Raw genomic sequence first — 20,363 nt, forward strand, 5'->3', positions numbered from 1 at the left:
AAGTGTAACATTGCAGCTTTACACTGACGGTGAAGCACATTCACAATTTACCACATTAACTGTGAGAGCGTTACAAGCAAAACAACATTCAGAGATCAGAATGAAGAAGCCAAAGACGTTCATCCACGGGCACATGAATGAACGCGGAGATGACATGAGATGGGCCAATGACAGCGGGAGCTTAAATGAGTGCTGGCTTGTGATTGGTGGAGGCACAACACTGGGCGGGGGCAAGAACTTACCCATTCCCCCTTCACCTTCAGTTTGCACAGCAGAGGAGAGAGGAAACGGTTAATACACACACACCCAGAACACACACACACACACTTCAGAGAGGAAAGAGTCGACACACACATCTACGCACAGGAGGCTTTAATACAACACACACACACACAAAACACAGAGGGGCAATAAAAGATCTGTTCACACAACATCTAAACACACATATTACTGTTTATACTGAAGACCTTGTGACGACATGAACTTGAGGTAAACTCATTGTTCTCTGTCCTTCATCATCCTGTGTATTTGTAGCAAGATGGCCGCCTGAGGAATACAAGTGTGTAAGTACTAAGTTTGTGTATATAACATACCATGATCACATCTCCAGGAGCGATACTGATCTCATCATGACTGCGAGCATCAAATGGATAAACAGCTCTGTAGTAGACCACCTTCACTGGCGGCTGCTGCTGGTCGAAGCCGCTGACTGTCGAAGTTTTCTGGTCAAACAGACTCGGTACAGGACCTTTCTCCCCTGTGGATAAACAGAGAGACAGAAGTATTAGAAACACAATAATTCATCCAGACTGCCAAATCAAAATCAAAATGTGCATTTTGGTAAAGCAGTCTTTGGACTTGTGTTCTTTTCAACCGGATGGAAAGTGGAAATGGAAAGGACAAGATCTGCTCCTACAATCTTTACTTTTATAAACCTAAGCTTGCCTCGAAGTCTGTATGTAACATAAGAGTCTTCAGTTCCAGTTTAGGCTCTTCTCTCTAGCCGTTTTTATACTGGGCAGCAAGCCGCCAATCTGGCCGTCCTTTTTGCAGCTAGGTCTGCGCATTTAGACAGAAGGCGGTATATTGGGGGTCTGTTTTGGTCCGCTAATTTGACGCCTCGGAGGGTACACCTTTTTCCGCCTTCATTGCTATGTAAATACAAGCCGTCAATGTCCCTGCAATTGCGTGAGATGGCCAGAGGTGTCGATGACCTGCACTGTTGTGCGACCCACAGCCGGGGAGTTTAAAAACCAGGAAACAGCTGATCACAGCAGTCAGTCCATCACTTCATCCACAGACGTCAAGATGAGCAACCGGACAGCCGCTGAGATCCAGGAGATGCTAGCGTCTCCTGGGTCTCTGTAGCTGTCTTCGTTGTCTGTTTGTTGTTGTAGCAGCAAGCTAACGGTCGCTACTTTAAAATTAAAAGCCCCCCGCGAAGAACCCAGCTCTAAACTCCAATGGGGTGCAATGTAAAGCTCTTATTTTGGAGACAAATTTCGACCTGCTTCACTGTTCACGCCCAACTTCGTGCTTCACGTCACGTCACATGTTTACGCCTACCCCAGTGGCGGCTTTTTGGAAAAGAAGGAATATTACACCTCCGTTTTAGAGAGACAAGGCAGCACATTGCAGCCTTTACCTTGATGCAAATGTGCCACCTTTTCTATCTAAAAGGGGCTTCTGATACACTTATATACAAGTCTGTATAACATCAGAGTCCTCAGTTCCAGTTTAGACTCTTCTCTCTGATACACTGAACACACCTGATGAACCCCAGGGGTCGGCCGGCTGGCTGAACAGCTTGTTCAGTTTCTCCTGCATGTCCTTCTTTCCTCTCGACTCATCCTCTTTCTCTTCTACCGATCCTGCTCCCTTCCGGACCTCTTCTTCTTCCTCCTCCATCCCTCTCCTCTTCCTCTCCTCTTCTTCCTGAGTCACTCTGTTTAGCCAGGCATGGGGTGCAGACATGGAGGCGGGGCTTGAATCTCTGGGGGCAGAGCTTACTGCTTCATCCCTCCAGGCCACGCTCTCCTCTGATGAGAGCCTGCGGGACGGGTAAAACAAAAATCAGATTTTCTGTTCTAATGTAATAGGTTGGAAATAATTAAAGACCTCTGTAGTTCTCAGGTGTATCTCATTCTCACCTGCTCTCCTGCAGCTCAGCAGACTTCCTCTCGACCGGCGTGTGCATGTGCGAGTGTGTGTGTGTCAGTGAGTGTGTGTCTCCCTCCAGATCCTTCTGTTTCTGCCTCTGCTGCCGGCTGTGGATCTCCCTCAGCTCCTGCAAGGCATCGTTGGATACAGGAAGGAACAGCGGTGAGGAGGAAGTGGGATCAGAGGGCTGGTTGCTACGGGTTTACGATCGACAACAAACAAGAACAACAGCAGCAGCAGCAGTATGTATTAGTCAGGTGATCAAGGCAAGCTCCGCCCCTTCAACTGTGTCACTCAGGTGATGAGATGTGCAAACTTTTTTCCTCTTTTCGGGCTGTTTTATCTTAATTGAGAGCCAGAGGACAGAGGGTGACGTGTGCTCTACTGTCTGTGACTTAATTATATGACTTAACAGCAAACAAATGAAAACGTGGCGCATCCGGTCCTCTTTGTGTTGAGGAGCCACTTTCACATTTCCTCATTGAATTTAGGCGGCTGGTCTTATGGTATGACAGCAAAATAGCTCATTTGTGCCTTTAGCGGGTTTGCCACAATAATGGTTGGGAACTTTCCCCGGAAATTAGGAACGTTTGGAAGAATTCAGTACTTTCCAAAAGTATAGGAACTCTGGATAGGACGGCTTAGAGAGATGACAGGAAACAGGATGACTGATGGGTGGCTACATGCAGCAAAGGGCCATAGGTTGGATTTAAATCCTGGGCTGCTGCAGCGAGAACAGGGCTTCAGTGGAGTTACAGAAGAAAGAATATGAAAGATAAACTGTTGATCATTATTGTTGTATAGTTGTGTGCAAAAATGACATAAAAAAGTAAAAACAGCCGTCGCCTTTTCCTACGTCAGCAGACTAATATGCCTAATCTTCGCAGGTCTTCAGACTATGGTGGAAACACTGAATATGTAGGGCTTCAGGAACCTTTTAGTTTCTTCAAAAGTATTTCTGGAACTCAAAGTTTGGGCGGTAACACAGCTGAAAAAACCCATCCCGCTTCCCTGTTACCAAACACCATTGCCCACTTACTGTGGTATGAATGGATTTCTAGTTCAATAAGCAGCTTGTGTTTCTTTCTGTTGCTGGCTTGTATCTTGTTATGCCGGAGTCAAACAGCTCAGGAGAGTCATTTCGATCTCCACATATTTCAACGGATGCAACTTGGAGGCTTCTGGCTGCGAGGAAGGGGAGTCCCACTGTTTATCACCTGTCAGACTGTAACAAGTGGCCAACGAGGGATCAACACAACCATTTGCCTCCCCGTTAACTTCTTCACTGAAGTGAGTCACGACTCCTCCTCCCTCGCGCCCCTGTGTGTTCATTGCAGCTTGTGTTTTTCTGTCTTAACAGCATTGTGACTGTGTGACTCTTGAGCAACTCAACTTGGTGTTAATGCCAGACAAACAGATGTCCAGCCACAGTCAGTGAGCTGCAGTTTGCTCACAGTGTCACTTTCAGAACCCGTGAGAACACATCAGATTTAATCCGGAGTTTTTTTTTTTTGTAGTGCTAGCAAGCAAAAAAGACCCCAAAGACTGCAAGAACCAATCAGGTCTCCTCGGAAGCAACTGGAAAATATGTTGGGAAAATAAATCATGTATTAAACGTTTTGAAGGTTGATAATTATGTGAGCCAATATGAGTGGGAGGGGATGTCACCGGGAGGGGTTTTGTCACTAGTGGAGGGGGGCACTGACCCAGCCCTGGAAACATGGCTGTGGTCATGGCGGTGGGGCGGAGCTTGCACAAGGCACAGTATGTTGGTGGGAGGGGTTAGATAGAAACAAAAAAGGGGAGTTGTGAGGAGTTGGGGAGTCAGGGGGGGCGCAGTGGGGGGTAGGAAGGGGGGGAGGGGCAGTTCTGTGTAGTCATGACAACCAGCTGTGCCATTAGAACACACTCTGTTACTATAACAACAACAACACAAGGCAGCTGTCGTGTTTCAGCCAAACAACCACTGTGAGGAAACCTTCAGAAAACAAGCAAACCAGTCAGAGAGAAGAGGCTGACGGAGGAGTCAAACTACAAGTCTGCAGAGAGAGAAAGAACTCCTGATCACCTGAAACAGGAAGCGGAGGACGTGAGACAACAACAGCATGCCAGGCATACACTCCTGAACGCGGAGACTACACACACACACACACATTCACCCACATAAAGTAAAGCCTACCATACTCAGGATTCTAGTTTCCAGTTTCTACTTGTCTGGCTGAAACATCATCTGGTAGCAAAAAGGCAATAGCATTACAGTAGAGAGTAGTCATCTAGTAAAGGAGGCTGGAACAGCAACAGCGTAATCTAGCACCCCAGCTAACCTAGCAAAGCTGCTAGCTTAGCACACAACAACGGCGTACAGTGTTAACTACGGGAGCATAGCTAGTAAGCTAACACCAGCTTGGCAAAGGAAAGATGGGGCACTAAAGAGGAGGACAGTGGATGAGAAGATTTTAGGAGACAAGGGGGAGGGAGAATAAGATAAGAAGAGTAGAAATCAAGAGGAAATGAACTAAAGATGAAGTAAAGAAAGGTGAATTGAGAAAGAGATGAAAGACAAACGGCAAATATTTAACTTTCTTGCTTACGTCTTGTCTTTCAGTCTACTAATCAATTTCTCGACTGATCGTTGCAGCTCTAGTCAACAAGAGAAGTGTCTTTAATAGTTGATTTAAAAGATGAATATTCATACGTAACATTTTGTTCTATAAGAAGAGTTATTTAAAAATGCTGCGGGTGTATTAAATAGTGAATTTGCATGCAGCACTCTGAACCTTACACCCTTAATAATGACTCAGTAGTCACAAAGAGAAGGAAAAGAGAAAAAGAAAGAGAATGAAAGAATACAGAAAGATCAAAAGGAAGGTAGAAAGAAATAATGACAGAAAGATACAAAAAAAGAAAGAAACACAGTAAGAAACAGAGAAAGATAGAAACAGAGGGGTACGTTGGGGAGGGGGACGGAGGCTGGGTTGTTGTGTGGACCTTTATAACGTAGTCTAGCCGAGCCAGACACACCCTGACGGCTGACACACACTCCTGTAGCTGTCCCTGCTCCTGGCACTGAAACACACATATACACATATACATACACACACAGAGGATCAACCATTCTATAGACAAAGACACACACTCACACACAGTTAATGTTTGGGTCCATATTCTTGATTTTGTCCAAATTAAAAGGTATTAAAATTAAACTTGTCAGCAGTTTTTCTTTTTCCGAGTAATTCAGACCTCTCTGAAAAATCTGACACTGGACATTTTAAGTCCTCTTAATACCATTAATATTGTTTATCTTTGGAAAATCAAGCAATATATGACTGTTTAAATTTAATTAAAACAGAACAGCAGTTGTGCAGCAAGTTATGCTGGGTAAATGGACTTACATAGAAAGTCAAATGCTCATCTTGTGCAATAGTTGTGCAACTGAATTTCCTGCACGTCAGTATAACATCTGTACAATATCCAAGAGCATACATCTTAAATGGAAATGTAATCTTTGCCTTTTAGTGTCCCGATTTATTTCAAACAGCTTTTTAAGTGCCTGAACAAACACTTTAATCTCTGAATCGAGTTTGGTTAATTTATTTCAGTACACAAAAAGGGAGATAGAGCACAGTGAGGCCTTGACTCACGCAAGGAGAGGCTCCTGTGACTCACTGTGATGAGTAATGTGCAACTGTAAATGTAGCCAGTGTTACAAAACCAGGCTGACGGGAGCAACAGCCAGGTTTTCAGCTGAGTGCAAACAGATTCTCTAACTGACCTGTCTGTGCTTGATTGTAAATAATAGTTTGGTTCGAGTGTTTTTATGCATTTATCTATATTTCCTGCCTTCCTGTTTTCACAACTTTCTCCTATGTATGTATTTGTTCTGGATTAGTGTGTATTAAGTATTGAGTGCCTCCTTGTCAGAGGTGTTACTGACCCCGACTTGTGAAATTAGACAAAAACAGCAAACGGATTCAGTATACGAGTGTGTGAATGTCAGTGCTCTTCAAACCACGCGCAGCTTGACAGTTACAGTCAAGCTCCAACTGGATGCAACACATCTAGCTGCCTGGTGGGGGCATCACAGTGTACTACACATGTTAATCAGGAAAATCTGCACAAACCAGCCATTTAAAGTCTGGTTTGCAGGTGTTAAAGCCGTCTAAAGTGACTAAAACACTTGAAGAGTGTGAGTTAGTAGGCTGATAAGAGGGTGTTCTATGTTTTACTTCTCAAACAGTCCAATCCAAATGCAAAAAAGCTGCTCTATGCTCCAGGTCCGCCATAAGAGGCAGTGTGTTCGTCATATGATTTGATAGAGTATATCCCAGCTGCAGTACCACCCCAGTCCAGCAGTGGCAGTGTGCTCTACCTGTCTCCCTCTCTGTTCCTCCTGAAGCTGGCGTCGCAGGGCTTCTATCCTGGCACAGTGGTTGGCATAGAACTCACACAGAGACTGGCATGGGCAAGGGAGCAAAAGGCCAGTGTAGGAGATAAATAAAGGGGTAGAAAATATAGAAGGAAGGGTTTATTATGTGGATTAAACAAAGAAAATGAAGAAATACAGGATGAAGAAGCAGGGAAGGAAACACAGCAGGAGGAGGGCAGCGAGTAGGAAATAGACGAAGAGTCCCAGCGGGTGTAGCGGACAGAAGAAGAACAGCAGATTTTGGGGAGAAGAAGTGGTGTAGAAAGGAAGGTGGACGGCAGTATAGTCAAATATCGGTCACATCTCAGTGGTTTACGCCTCAGTTGAGCAAAGAGTTACACCACTGAGACATGACTGCACCTCCCTCTGGAGAAAACTGACATCCAGCACTGCTGCTGGTTGTGTTTGTTGTTCAAAGGCTTTGTGCCATTTTCTCAAATAACTGCATTATGTTGACTCGACTGAATCAGACTGAGAACTTCATTAGATTAGCCATTAGACAATGTATTTATTGTGGTCTGTGTTGTCCCTGCGTCCCTCACTTCCCTCTCTTCCTTCTCTCCTCTCCTCTCCACTGGAACAGACCACAGATTTATCCTCCTCTCTCTGACCTGACTCTGTGTTCTGGGGGAAATTAGGAGAGAACCAGAAACAGGACAAAAGGTAGTCTAGGAAACATAAACAGACTGCTGTGCTTCAACCTTGAGGAAAATAATGCCTCCATCTTTTTCTTTCACTAGTAAACTGAAGCATCTGTCTGGGAAAGCACTTGGTGTTCCTGTGCACAGCTAGTTCTCTCCAAAAACACAACAAGCCACATTAATATGACACCAACATAAACAAGCACAGTTAGAGTGGTCAGATTAAAATATGAAAACTTTAAACACATCAGTAAACATGAATTTTGAGAGTGTATTAAACTAGTGTGAGGACAGGACAGGAATTAAAGCTACAGTCACAACAAACAATCCAATGTTTTGAATGTGGACGATATTTCATTCAGCAAAACATTTACTGGGTTAGCAGGCTCGTTAATTCGGCGTAGTTAAACAGACTTTTTAAATCAATAAAGCTTTAGCAACATATTATGTGTATTATTAAATGTATTAGCACATGCCACTACTTTATTTTTATGTTACATGAACATAAAAAGTTGCACCAATGTTGTAGCATGTTTGATAAAGTGTTTCAATTGACTTTTTTGGTTTAAATTTGAAAAAGTTTCTAAGTCGAGACCTCCCAACAGAGTTCAGTGAAGATTAAAACACGACTTATTGAAACAGGTATTTCTTAAAGGGGTCGACTTCATACAACTTGGAAAAAATAGGTAAATATCCTCAAACTTCTATGAAAAATATGAGCCTTTTACTTTGTGCTTTCCTCAGATAAAAAAATAAAATCACAAAAAATAAAGAATGCATTCTTGTATATATTTACTTTCACTTAATGATCTAGTGTTAGGTAAATTTATGTTGAATTAAAGACATTTTTAAATCTGTTTTAAAATACTAATGGCACGTGTCCACAGGGGCGTTTTTGTCACTGGACTCTAGACCGGCTCCCTCCTACAATCACACCAACACTCCCAGACAAACGCCACTCATGGCTTGTCTGCTCTGTGATTTCAAACCGGACCAACATGGCGGCTTGTTTAGAAACATTCTTTTGAATTCAGTGAAATGCGTTCATAAAGACATTACAGGTGGGATATAAACCATGCAGCTGCCAAATCTGTTTTCATTTTAACCAAACAATTGTTGGGTTTTATAGTAACCAGAAGATTCCAGAAGCAGCGAGGAGCACTGGACACCTCTGATTTGCATAATGACCTCGACCTAACATGTAACGCGAGACTACCAGAATGCACTGCAAAGCTGTGTACACTGATACCAAATGGGAAATGTGCAAATGCCGGATCCTGTGGACACAAACCATTAACATGCTGTGTAATTACAGCATGAATATATCTCTGGTGCACTCTGATAAGTTAGTTTGTTAGATATTTAGTTCATTAAGGGGATTACGTAGTTAGTCGATGTTATTACAGAGGTACACACATGACCTTTCACTTGTGTCTTGTATTAATGTGTTAATTAACTGGCTGTTTACCTTCAGCTGGGTGTTGAAAGCGTCTATTTCCAGCAGTTTGGCCCTCGTTTCTCTCTCCACAGCATCCAGCTGTTCTCTGAGCTGCTGTCTGCTGGTCTCCTTCTGCTCCACAGCCTTCTGCAGGGACGACAGGCTGTCACCTGAAGACACAAACAGACAGTGTTGGATCAGGTAAGGTTTATTAGTTACAGACATACCTTTAGTATCAGTGATAGAGTTCATGAATCAGAGAATCAGTTAACCAGAACCATTTCATTATAACCAATCAAGAATGTTCTCCAATATCAAGGCAAGAATATGTATTTTTGATATACACATCTGAGTGTATGTTTAGATTATATGATACTCACGATGCAGACTGTTCTGTTGAACCTGTTTCAGCTGGTCGTTTAGACTCTGTTTATCGGGTATTAACCTCCCCAACCACTGCTGGGAGTCCTGCAGATGACCAGAAAATCACATCAAGAAAGAGCACAGAAATAATATTCCTTTTGGTAAATCACAGTTTTCACAATAAGCAAAGAATGTGTGTGTTTCTTCCATAAATAGCTCGGGTCATAAAAGATGTAGCAGAAATGAATTTGTGTTTGTTTGCTGATTTGTTTGTGTACCTGCAGCTGCTGTTGTAGCAGGGTGATTTCAGCAATGCGTGTTTCTCTGGTCTGATTGGTCTGCTCCACCTCCCTCCGCTGAGCTGACAGACGAAACCGAACATCCTTCAGTTTGCCCTCCAACTGGCTCTTCTTATCATTCTAAAGATAGGGAAAGAGAGATGGAAAGGAATATAATATTACATTTCTCCTTGTGTCTCCAAAGTATTAGGGTGCAGAAACAATTAGTTGACAGCTTCCTGTTTGTATTAGTTGATTGCTTTTGGCTTCACTCTCTACAATACAATGACTTTGTCAGAACTTGTGCTCCATTTGCCAACTCAACAGTCAGCTCGGCGCCAGGTGATGTACTGAGCTTGTGCCTCTTTGCAGAATTTCCTCAGCAGCTTATACCAATCCGCTTTGACTCTAAATAACTTCCATGCATATGGCTTGTTGTCAATGTTTGATTATGTGACTAGGTGTGGGTACGTGTGTTTGGTTACCAGGGCTTCCAGCTCAAACTCCAGAGTCTTCTTCCTGGCTTTGAGCAGCACTATACTCTCCTGCTCTCTGTTTCTTTGAGTCAGGAGCTCCTGGCGACGTTGACGCTCCCACTCCAGCTGACGCTGACGCTCTAATTCACGCTTAGCAGCCTGGACAGATGACACACACACACACACACACACACACACATACGGCAAAACATTATGCTTACATACGGCTCAAAGAACTGCATTCAAAACTTACAGAAGATTGCATATTACATAAAATTTTTTATTCATACATTATACACTTCATTATACACAACAAGCAGTCTGCAGTAGGAATGTAAATTGGGCTCTTTAGATAAAGAGGGCGGTGGTGAGCAGCGAAAGGCCTCCAAGTTATCTGCAGCAGATGTAATTACACCCTGGCAGCAGTAAACTGCACCTCAACCACAACTCCTCAATTAAAACGCAGATAGCAGGTTATCACTTTCTGTCCTTCATACCTCTCTCCTCTCTATCTCTTTGCGTCTCTCCTCTTCTCTCTGCCTCTCCAGCTCTCTCTGTTTCTCCAGTTGTCGTTCTAGCTCGTGTTGTCGTCTCCTCTCCTGCTCCAGACGCTCACGCTCCTGAAACAAAAACATGCAAAAACGTGTTAATGCAGAACAAACAACTCTATCATTTGTTGTAGGTTAATCAAATGTATTTCCATTTCCTCCTAGTCTCAAGACTCATCATGAATGTAATCTACTTACTGATAAACTTAAAAAACCAAGCATACTGTGGCTGTTACAGTGAAAGTACTGAGGCTACTATAAATGCAAATACTTTACAGCCTTATACATGAGCCATAAACCATGACTAATTCAAATGCACACAGTGTCGCAAAGATAAATGACTACAGTTATGATAGTTTACCTTTCTCTCCAGCTCCTCTCTCTCCAGCGCTGCCAGCCTCTCCTGCTCTTTCCTCTGCTGCTCCTGCAGAGCCTGACGTCTCTTCTCCAACTCCAGGTTTCCTCGCTCAAAGTTCTCCCTCTTCTTGTCCTCAAACGTCACTGTGGAGAGACAAAGGAAGTTAAAATAAACTACATACAGGCTACGATTAGACATTTTTAAAGATGTAATAAGTGAGGGGGAAAGGGTGTGTGTGCCTTGTGTGTTTCTGGCTGACACAGGACTAAAACCAGCACACAAACACACTTTATTTTTAACTGCAGGAACCTTGTTGTTCACATGAATGTCAATGAGGATTGGCTAGAAAACAGACAGAAAAGACAAGTGGACCGCTGTCGCCTCAATGACGACTGCTTCTCAAGAAGGAAGGGAAAAGTTCCTGGTAGCTAAGCAGCTCACAGATCACCAAAACAACAATTTCAAGTGTTTTCAAGACTCTGAATACTGTTTACAGTTTTTTAAACATTTTCTGTTTATCCAAAATCACAGCAGGGTGTTGAAGCCACATAACCATGGGCGGATCTAGTCCCAGTTTGACCCATAATATGATCAGGATCAGTCACCTGGTAGTTTCTTATCCAGGTTGGCTTCAGCCTCCTCCTCTGCCTCCTCCTGGACGCTCTTCTGGTCCGACTGAACACTGTCACTTCGCACCCGCCTTTAAGACACAAACATAAAAACAATCAATAATATCAGTACACACTGTCAGTATTGCCTAATTAATAAAGTTAGTCAGTTAAAGGGGTAATTGGTTACAGTATTTACCTGAAAGTGGGTGGGAGGTAATCTGGTGGTAACACAGGGGGCAGCGGTAACCCTGACATCGCCATATCTATGAGGTGCATGGCTAAAATAAACTCCTCAGCTGTTAGCTTTCCATCCTGGTCGATATCTGAGAGGCTCCTAAAGGAAAAAGACGATGGAGCAAGATTGATGCCTTCTGAGTGTCCACTCCCATTTAGGTCTAACTTAACAGTTGAATTTCAATGTACTCACCATATTGTGGCCAGCTGGCCCTGAGGAAGACTGGACTGCATCAGGATAGTACGAGCCTGAGGACCTGGAACGCAGACGCACATCACAGGGAGAGGAAGAAATGTCACCACATGCTTTTAATGCTGTGGTAAACAGGAAATAGATGTTATTACAAATAATATATACCTGTGAGATGTCCACTCATCATCTTGTCGTGAGAGTTAAAAAGCTGCCTGTATTTCAGCCTGGAGGACTGAGGAACGGCCCAATCAGGCGGAGGCAGAACACTGACATGAGTTAGAGAAAATGAGGAACAGAGGAGAGTGATGTGACGAGAGAAACAATAATAGGACACAACAAAAGATTACAACAGAGCAGATTGTAAAGGACAAATATGTTCAAAATGCTCCTACCCTCATTGAGCAGTCAAAGTGTACAGCTTACTTTCACTTTTATTTTTCACCCTGAGCTAAAAGCATGTCACAGTACCTCATTTAAGTAACGTTCTATTGGGGTAAAATGTTGCAAACATCTCTGATTATGAGGTCTACCTTGCAGCTTCCAAGGACGGCCCTTTCTGCAACTTGGTACTGGAACGATTAAATGAAGAGGACTTGTTGACAGAGGGAGCTGAGAAAGACAGAAAGAGTCCAATTAAGTCAGAGATTTTTCACTAAACTTCATAACAGCACATACACTTTGTAAAACGTTTAATTTCATGTCATTTTTTCACGTTTCTTATGAGGTGACATTAAGTTCAGTCAGTCATTTATACATTCTAACACTGAATTCAAGCTGGTAACACTGGCTCACAGCTCGATCTGTTACCTTTTTTAAAAGTTCTCACTTCATTTCAAAACAGTGATCTGCAACTTAGAGTACTGCTTTCATAACCACATTAAAAATGGCGTCTGGCTCTCTGTAATGTAAATATTATGTGTCAATAGAAGCTCAGAACATTTCGAAATCCCCTGTGTTGTTACCTGGGTGGGAGAAGCCTGAGATGGGCTGCATCATGCCCGTGGGAGGAGCTCCGTTGGCGATGGGCTGGGGGAGGGGAGGCGGGGCTGACGAGACGAGTGGCGGCGACACTCCGACAGGCAGAGGTGGCAGGGGGAGTGGAGGCACGCCTGAAAGAGGAGGTGCGATGGAAGCCATGGGAGGCATGCCTGGAGAACAGACATACAGTTCAGACGTGATGCAGGAGGGATGAGAGGAGATCAAAGAGAGAATATCATCAATATTTCTCATGTTGCCCATTTTATATTCATACTGTTAACAGAGTGTGAGAGCCACGTTGCTCTCTGAAGGAACATTATGACTCCGTGCTGTGTTTGCATTACAACTTTATTGATCAGCCCTGAAGGTGCAACAGACTGAGCGTGACTGAGCAAACATTTCCAAAATGACCTTTGGAAAAGAGTGACATCATCCGTATCCTTAATACACCCGCAGTGTTTTACTAGCACACGCAGTTTTATCGCCGCCTTTTTCCACGCTCGACAAGACATCAAAAAACCTCAAGGAAAAGCAGCTGTCACAAGAACTGATGGTTAAAAGATTACATCTATGTTATTACATTAAACTGTGGGCAGTGTTTCTTCTGCTACTTATCAGCAGTGGACATCACAACCACCACAGAAGGGAAATTAAATTAAAAAGATCACCGTCATGATTTAGTCTGACAATCAGTCACGGCCTACAATTGAATTTAAGTTAAGGCAGTGTGACTTATCAAACAAAACAAGCCGGCAGACAGGATGTCAGCTGCCATAAACATAATGTAATTATATAACACACATAGCATTGTGTGTTTTTTTCAGTCTTACCAAAGCCACCCGGGGGTGGTAAAGGCAGTGGGGGTTGTTTCATACTGGGAGGAAGCGACGGGGGCAGAGGGTGACCCTGGAGTTTCAGTTTGATGAGTTTCATGGCGATGGAGAACTCGTGGATGTCCATACGGCCATCACTGTTCATATCAGCCAGAGCCCTTCAAAGGAAGAAGAAGAAGAAGAAGAATAGCTTTAAATAGATATGAATACTTCACAGAGTAAAACTTCATCATTGTGTGATTTTTAATCTGATATTCCAGAGCTGGTTATAACTTCCTGTCGATGTCACTCACCAGATTTGGGCCAGGATGGGAGGGGGAAGTCCTGATTGAAGGAAGAAATTCCTGGCTTGGTCGCCTTGACAGACAAACAGAAACATTATGTGAGATCAAAGGACAGATGCAAAATGAAAGGATACTTCAGACCACATGAGGAAAGACAAACCTCATCAAAAAACCCATATATATCAAAATATCTGAGTCAACACAACAAATCGCATGATGCCAAAAAGTTACATGATGCAAATTTTAAAACGATTGGAGGATTAATTAGCATTAAAAATAATCAGTGGCTTCAGCTTCTTCACAGTGGATATTCTATAACTCTTATGGAAGCAAACTGAATATGTTTGGGTTTTCGAGAATTGATGTGTTAAAATAAATATATTCGCCTTTTAAACAAAAATTCCAATGGGTATAAATTCTCATTTTCTAATGATCTCTTGTATGTTTTATGTATTATGTCTCTATTTTTTGTATTATTCTATGCTGACATGTGCTGGTTGTGTCTCATGCTGTTGCAAACCAGATTGCCCCTCGGGGACAATAAAAGACTTTCCGATCCATTCCAAACGATCATTAGATTGACCGAGAATATAAATGTTAGATTTAAATCAATAATGAAAATAAATGTTAGTTGCAGCCCTACTTATCTAATCTTTACTTATTGAAGAATATCTGATACCATTTACTGGGCTGGAGGGGAATCCCAGTAATGTATTTGTTGAACGGCTGATTAGATTTCTGAGGAACATTGTGATTTGAAATTGAACTGTCACATTAAACTTAACTTATAAAGGGTTTTTGTCTGATTCAAATGTAGTTTTCTTTCTTTTTTTTATTGGCGAGATAGTGTGACAACAATGTGACACAGAGGACAAATCAGACTGACATACAGGCAATAAGATAAAGCCGTTATGATGAAGTATGTCATCTTTTGAGTCTGGGAGTTCAGATGCATCCAAGCACTGAGGACCTTAAACGACACGGTCCTTGTTCCTGTCCTCGTGTCACCTTGTCCATATAAGGGTGTGCAGTGTGTAGATAGAGTACAGAGACAGAGAGACAGAGAGAGAGAGTGATAGTTACCTGTGATGTAACCCCCGGCAGTGGGAGAGAGGCTGTGAAACTGCTGATCATGTTTGGCTCTCTCATCCACTGAGATCAGAAACACATCTGGACCTAGCCCACAAAACAAACACACACACACACACACACACACACACACACACTGTGTTACAGATGAGAAACCGAACACAAAGGTCAAGAACGAAGCCAGACACAGGCTGTGGAGGAAAAAAAGAGGAATGGGAAGAATGTGTGAGTCATGAGTTTCACTTCCTGCAAGAGGATTCCTATTAAGTGTGTCAACTCAAGACTGATGAGCAAAGAAAAAAGGATGAACGGGTGAGAGGCTGATGTCTGTCCTCAGATTACTCGGTGCATGACAGTCAGTCTGTGGTTGAGTTTCTAGCTTGACAATAAGATCCTTCTATGAACCAAGAGCCAGTTACACCCTCACTGGTCAGTCTCAACAATTAACCAGCTGTTCTGCTTCTCTACTTCCCAGTTTCAACTGTGTGATATTTTTCTTGACCAGGTGAATCAGATGCCAGTTAGAAACTCTTCAGTTTCAGCTTACATATCCTTCCTGTACCGTTTACTGAGAGTTTTAGTGAATCACAGTGACTCTTTAAAAGGAAGAACAGTTGATGCTGACGGAAGCATTATCTTTTTACTACGGTTGGAAAAGCTGCTTATTCAGTTGTCTTTCGACGTACGCAGCTCTGATCTTCCTGCTACACCGTCCTTTATGAGGAGCTTTATATGGTCATCATATTTTGTGGTCCCAGCAACTTTTGTCTTTGCCTGACGATTAGAGATAGGAACAAAGTACAAACAGTTTGTTACTGTTCTTCAGTAAATGTTTCAGGTATCTGTACTTTACTTGAGTATTTATCTTTCTGACAACTACTGACTTTTCCTCCCTACATTTGAACACAAATATCTGCACTCTCTCCAAATCACAATTTTAAAACAGACTCTGTACTTTTGTTCTAATGCATTTCAGGGGAATTATTGCCGTCCCAACATCACAAGACTGATTTTAACCCATCGGTGCACATCACTTGAGTAAAGAAGTCAAATCAGAGTCGTCTTTTACACAAGTATCTACACTTCCACGTCCGAAAAGAACTTGCTCTGCTAAACATTCCTGATTTTGAGGCATACTTTTGCAGTCGTGACTTCACTCTGCCTCTCCCCTGACGTAATTCAGTGTACTGTGCTGGACAATTGGATCAATAAATAATAATGGAGGAATTCTACGATGTAAAACTAGTTATGGAAAATGAGAGTGGATTAATGAGAAGCGGTGGCTCGTCTTCCGATGCACTCATGGAAAATGACGGCGGGTTAATGGAGCGGTGTGCCTTCGACTCCGAGAGGAAAATACAGACATCAGCTTTCAGTTACACACAAACGTACTGACCTGTGAATGTGGTGGGGAACTGTGCCATGGTTCACTCACTGTTCTGCACTACACGACGACACCTGAAACAACATAGAAAAAAAAACAGGTTAAGTGTTTATCTGATCAATCTCACCCCACCTCACTCAACCGCTTAATAATGCAGTAACATAAATAATAAAGTAACATTAAAGCATTTCACTGGTGAGCAACAAAAATGCTTTCACAGTGAAGGGGTGGCAATCCAGCAGCACATTAAAAGTGCCAAATAATGTCTGGTCACCTGCCGAAAGGTGCTGATACAGGAGACGAACTCAGTCAGAGGAAATTATTTCCTAAAGTTAATTTTCCACTCTGCTGTCTTTTGATGCTGAAGTTGGGAATTTTTCAGTTTGGTCTCCTGCCCAGTCAGCCATTACAGCTCCTGTACTTTCAAGGTCTATCTAGATGCAGTTATAAGATGCATAAAGACAAACATAAAGCACATAAATGCAGTAGTTCGTAATAAAATATACAGCTGGTTTTTTCTATTTGAAAAAAATCATGCTGAAGAAGTGTGCATCAGTCTGCTGTTCAGCCTGGTGCCGGTCCTCAGGGGACTGGACCATGTCAGCCTTGCCTGCACTGTGCATGTCAACAGAGCAGCAGAACTTTATTTATGCAGGACGGGCTGCCTGAGCTTACTCGCTTGTTTTCTAAACCACTCTGCTTCACACTCACTCATTTACACACATTCTCACTTGGGAGCTGACCACAGTGAACACCAGTTTTCTACTGTTGGCTGATAAAAAGCTCCACTGGAATCTTATTAAAGCGAGTGTTTCTATCAGACGAAACAAACTGCAAAGCTGCTGACTCGGAGACACGAGAGACAGGAAATTAGCGTTAAAGAATGATGGGTTTGTTTGAAAACGAGGCAATGTTTGTTGGAAGAAACATCTATTTAGATGGTAAAACAACCTGCCTGAGAATATAAAGCAAAAGTTTCTGCATATTTCGTAATTTAGCTGCAATAATCAATACATCTCTGAGCTCCTGGTGGGACAGAATTAACTGCTGTGCTTGACAAAATGTTATAAAGTTACAGAAAAATGAAAGTGATTTCCAAAAACACGATATTCAAGGTAAACGTTAGAGCCTGACCAATACTCAATTTTTGGAGCTGTGCCGTTAACGGTATGAGGGAGTAAAAACTGTAGATATCGATATAATATCGGCCGATACATATTCGCATTTTTGTGCAATGATCCCTCAAATTTTGAGACAAAGATGCGAAACAGAGGCAGGATATTTAACAGTTCAGCAATAAATAAAATACGACATTACTGTGCTGAAACTATAAACTTAACTAAAAATTCAGCTGCATTGAAAAACATGTATATACCATGAGGTCCTGGTGGGACTAAAACAGGCTGAAGAGATAGAATTTACACTTGTTATTTAAGTTAGAGAGACAAAAAAATGGCAGTGATTTACTTTTTTTTTTAAATCAGAAAGTTTTTTTAGAAGCTCAAATCATCAAGGTTTATGTCTGAATAGCTGTTTATAAAATAATGGCTTAAAACTGTCCTACCCCGTCACAATAAAACCTCCTTACAGAAGCGTCTGTGTGTATCATACCTCTGCTCTCGTGGAGGTATGTTAATCAGATCCAGACCTGCCTTCCCTCCCTCCCCTGTATCTGTGTGGCCAGCAGACAACCCATAACAAGAATCTGACACACATTGAAACAGACGAGGACTCGGTGTGGGTGTACGAGTGTGTGTGTGTGGGTTGCTGACTTTTCTCCCAGTGTGGTGTAAACAGAAAATTTGGTGTTCTTAGCAAGCGGTGAGCAGAAATCCAGTTTAGGGTCAGTTCATCCAAAATCATGTGGGGTATCTTGGCATGCAGTATCAGTCTTCGTATTCACTTCTGAGACTTGAGCCAACAGTGGAATATAACGGAGGTGGGGGGAATTTAGTCCGTCGTGCTCAAAGCATCAAAACAACTCAACTGAAATGTCTCTTTACAGAAACAGTTACTCAGACTGATGAGGACGTTTTCTCTGGGACCGTTTCTTCAGTAGAAAATTGTCCTTGCTCTATTCAAGGGTGTGTGTGTGTGTGTGTGGTATGTGTCTGTGTGTGTGTCTCATTATCATCAGAGCAGGAGGACAAAGTAACCAGCTTAACTAGGTCAGACGAACAAAGCCCACCCTGCACAAACACACACAGACGCACACTTTCGCGGCCGTTGCCACAGAGGAAACGTTGACGCAGTCGGGTAACTACAGTAGATTTTTCACTGGCTCCAAAAAACAGGACAGGAGCGATCAAACTGCTGATCAACTAGGTCAAACTGTATTTGTATTATTCAGTCAAATTCTGAGCATTACCTCTTTTTGCTCATCTTATTTTCCCAGATGATTACTGAACTCAAACTGTTTCAAAAGCAGTTTCAGAATAGGATCCAGGCTACAGAAACAGTACTGACAAAATGTTTCTAAGTATTCTTAACTGGAATGAACCCCGAGGAAGCAAAGTGCAGCAGAGAGCACAGTGTTATCCTTAAGCGAAGTTACAGGAACTGGAACAAGACTTACTTTTACATCTCCTGCGGCCAAAATCTATTCAGATTTCAGGCTGCTAAACCTCCGTCCAGCCAATAAGCTGCTTGTGAGTCAAAGTGACTTTTGTTTATGAGCTCCAGCACCTCAGACCAAAGCAAACTAACTGCAAGAGAGATCACACCCTTTGTTACTAACAGAAGGCAGGAGCACTCCCTGTTTTTACCATGATTTCTTTTGCATTAATCATAGACTGAGTGACCTTGTTTTGGTGGAGTTGTTGGATTCAATAGGTTTTAATCTGCTGCAATGATTACTCAATTAGTCAATCGAAAAAAAATTAACTGCCAATTACCTTGTTAATCGATTAACCATTTCCAGCTTTTTACATGTGATAAATTGCTGCTTTTCTTTATCATTTATGAAAGGAAGTCAAGAGTCTTTTTGGGTTTTTGATTGCTGGTGGTACAAAAGAAGCAATTTAAAGATGCCACGATGTAATCAAGAAAATAATCAGCAGATTCAGCGGTAATGAAAACAATCATGCAAATATCTGACAACAATTATAAATCCAGACGCGAACACCATTTAAACTTCAATTGAGAAGTCAACTGCCTGTGATTGTGGGTTTGTTTGTTGGAGCAACTGAGCATCTGTTTTCTTTGTCATCATCAGTGAGGACTTGAGGATTTTTTCTCTGTTCTCCCTGTTTACATGTTTTGTATTTGTGGGATTAGTCTGTATAATTAGAGCGTCGGGATGTTACTGGAGTGTTGGTCTGTTATCAAGGCTCGTGGCAGATGCCAGTTTAAGCCCCCCACACAACTGCACATGCGCACGCACAGAACACACACACACTCTTAAGGCAGCTTCATGACATGATACAGATTAGGGTTCAGACTCTCTTCTCTCTTTGTCCCTTCCCCTCATGTTTCTTCTGACCCTCTCCATCGTTTCCTTCTTCTGTGGATGAACTGCACGTAAACTGATGCTTCCCTACTCTCAGTTACTGTGGAGGAGGGTAATAAAACTCTGTCCAGGGATCTGAGAACACTGCAGCATGCATGAATTCCTGACGTTGTATTACATTTAGAAATTTCCCTGTAAGGAAATGTCGAGAATGATTCCAAGATGCATTGTGAGTCTTTCTTGTGATATTGCACATTATCAGCTGGAGTTAAAAACAACGTGTTGGTGCCAGATGTCCTTCAGGAAAGAGAGCATATAAAGAGAAACCATCTCTGCAGCTCCATATTTGTTTGGTCACACAATAGAAAAAACTGCTGCTTCTTGCGATTTTGATTATATTTTGATTAACTGTAAAGCCTGCATTAAGATTCATCCTGTAAAAAACAAATGAATACCACTCTGAGCCAAAACTGAATCTAATCAGAGATTTCTTGGGAGGTACAGGATAATTTTTCAAAGTGGAATAAGATAAATTGTAAATGTAAAAGCTCAAGTTAATATTAGAGGCTTAGATAAAATCACAGTTCCTTTAAATCCACAGTGCCTGATGTCTGTGGGTTT

The 20,363-nt window shown here is 42.3% G+C and overlaps 1 protein-coding gene across 7 annotated transcripts in view; it reads right to left on the minus strand.

Annotated features, from left to right (window-relative positions):
- The window catches only part of itsn1 (intersectin 1 (SH3 domain protein)), a 43,276-nt gene that overhangs the window by 18,854 nt on the left and 4,059 nt on the right, over positions 1-20,363 (minus strand). For 3 of the 7 annotated variants that reach the window (XM_030441118.1, XM_030441119.1, XM_030441123.1), the window contains exons 2-23: positions 16,307-16,368; positions 14,905-14,997; positions 13,831-13,894; positions 13,535-13,695; positions 12,689-12,874; positions 12,257-12,335; positions 11,892-11,992; positions 11,727-11,790; positions 11,496-11,633; positions 11,294-11,388; positions 10,692-10,831; positions 10,280-10,402; positions 9,792-9,941; positions 9,307-9,447; positions 9,046-9,133; positions 8,696-8,835; positions 6,530-6,613; positions 5,149-5,226; positions 2,151-2,287; positions 1,770-2,050; positions 594-757; positions 243-257 (exon numbers count right to left, since the gene is read on the minus strand). In XM_030441118.1, coding sequence (XP_030296978.1) covers positions 243-257; positions 594-757; positions 1,770-2,050; positions 2,151-2,287; positions 5,149-5,226; positions 6,530-6,613; positions 8,696-8,835; positions 9,046-9,133; positions 9,307-9,447; positions 9,792-9,941; positions 10,280-10,402; positions 10,692-10,831; positions 11,294-11,388; positions 11,496-11,633; positions 11,727-11,790; positions 11,892-11,992; positions 12,257-12,335; positions 12,689-12,874; positions 13,535-13,695; positions 13,831-13,894; positions 14,905-14,997; positions 16,307-16,334 — 2,550 coding nt within the window. In that variant the 5' untranslated portion in view covers positions 16,335-16,368. The remainder of the gene's footprint in view (positions 1-242; positions 258-593; positions 758-1,769; positions 2,051-2,150; positions 2,288-5,148; positions 5,227-6,529; positions 6,614-8,695; positions 8,836-9,045; positions 9,134-9,306; positions 9,448-9,791; positions 9,942-10,279; positions 10,403-10,691; positions 10,832-11,293; positions 11,389-11,495; positions 11,634-11,726; positions 11,791-11,891; positions 11,993-12,256; positions 12,336-12,688; positions 12,875-13,534; positions 13,696-13,830; positions 13,895-14,904; positions 14,998-16,306; positions 16,369-20,363) is intronic. The other 4 variants (XM_030441121.1, XM_030441120.1, XM_030441122.1 and 1 more) reach the window with 4 other exon arrangements.

The sequence above is a fragment of the Sparus aurata genome, chromosome 15, assembly GCF_900880675.1.
Source record: "Sparus aurata chromosome 15, fSpaAur1.1, whole genome shotgun sequence".
Taxonomy (NCBI): Eukaryota; Metazoa; Chordata; class Actinopteri; order Spariformes; family Sparidae; genus Sparus; species Sparus aurata.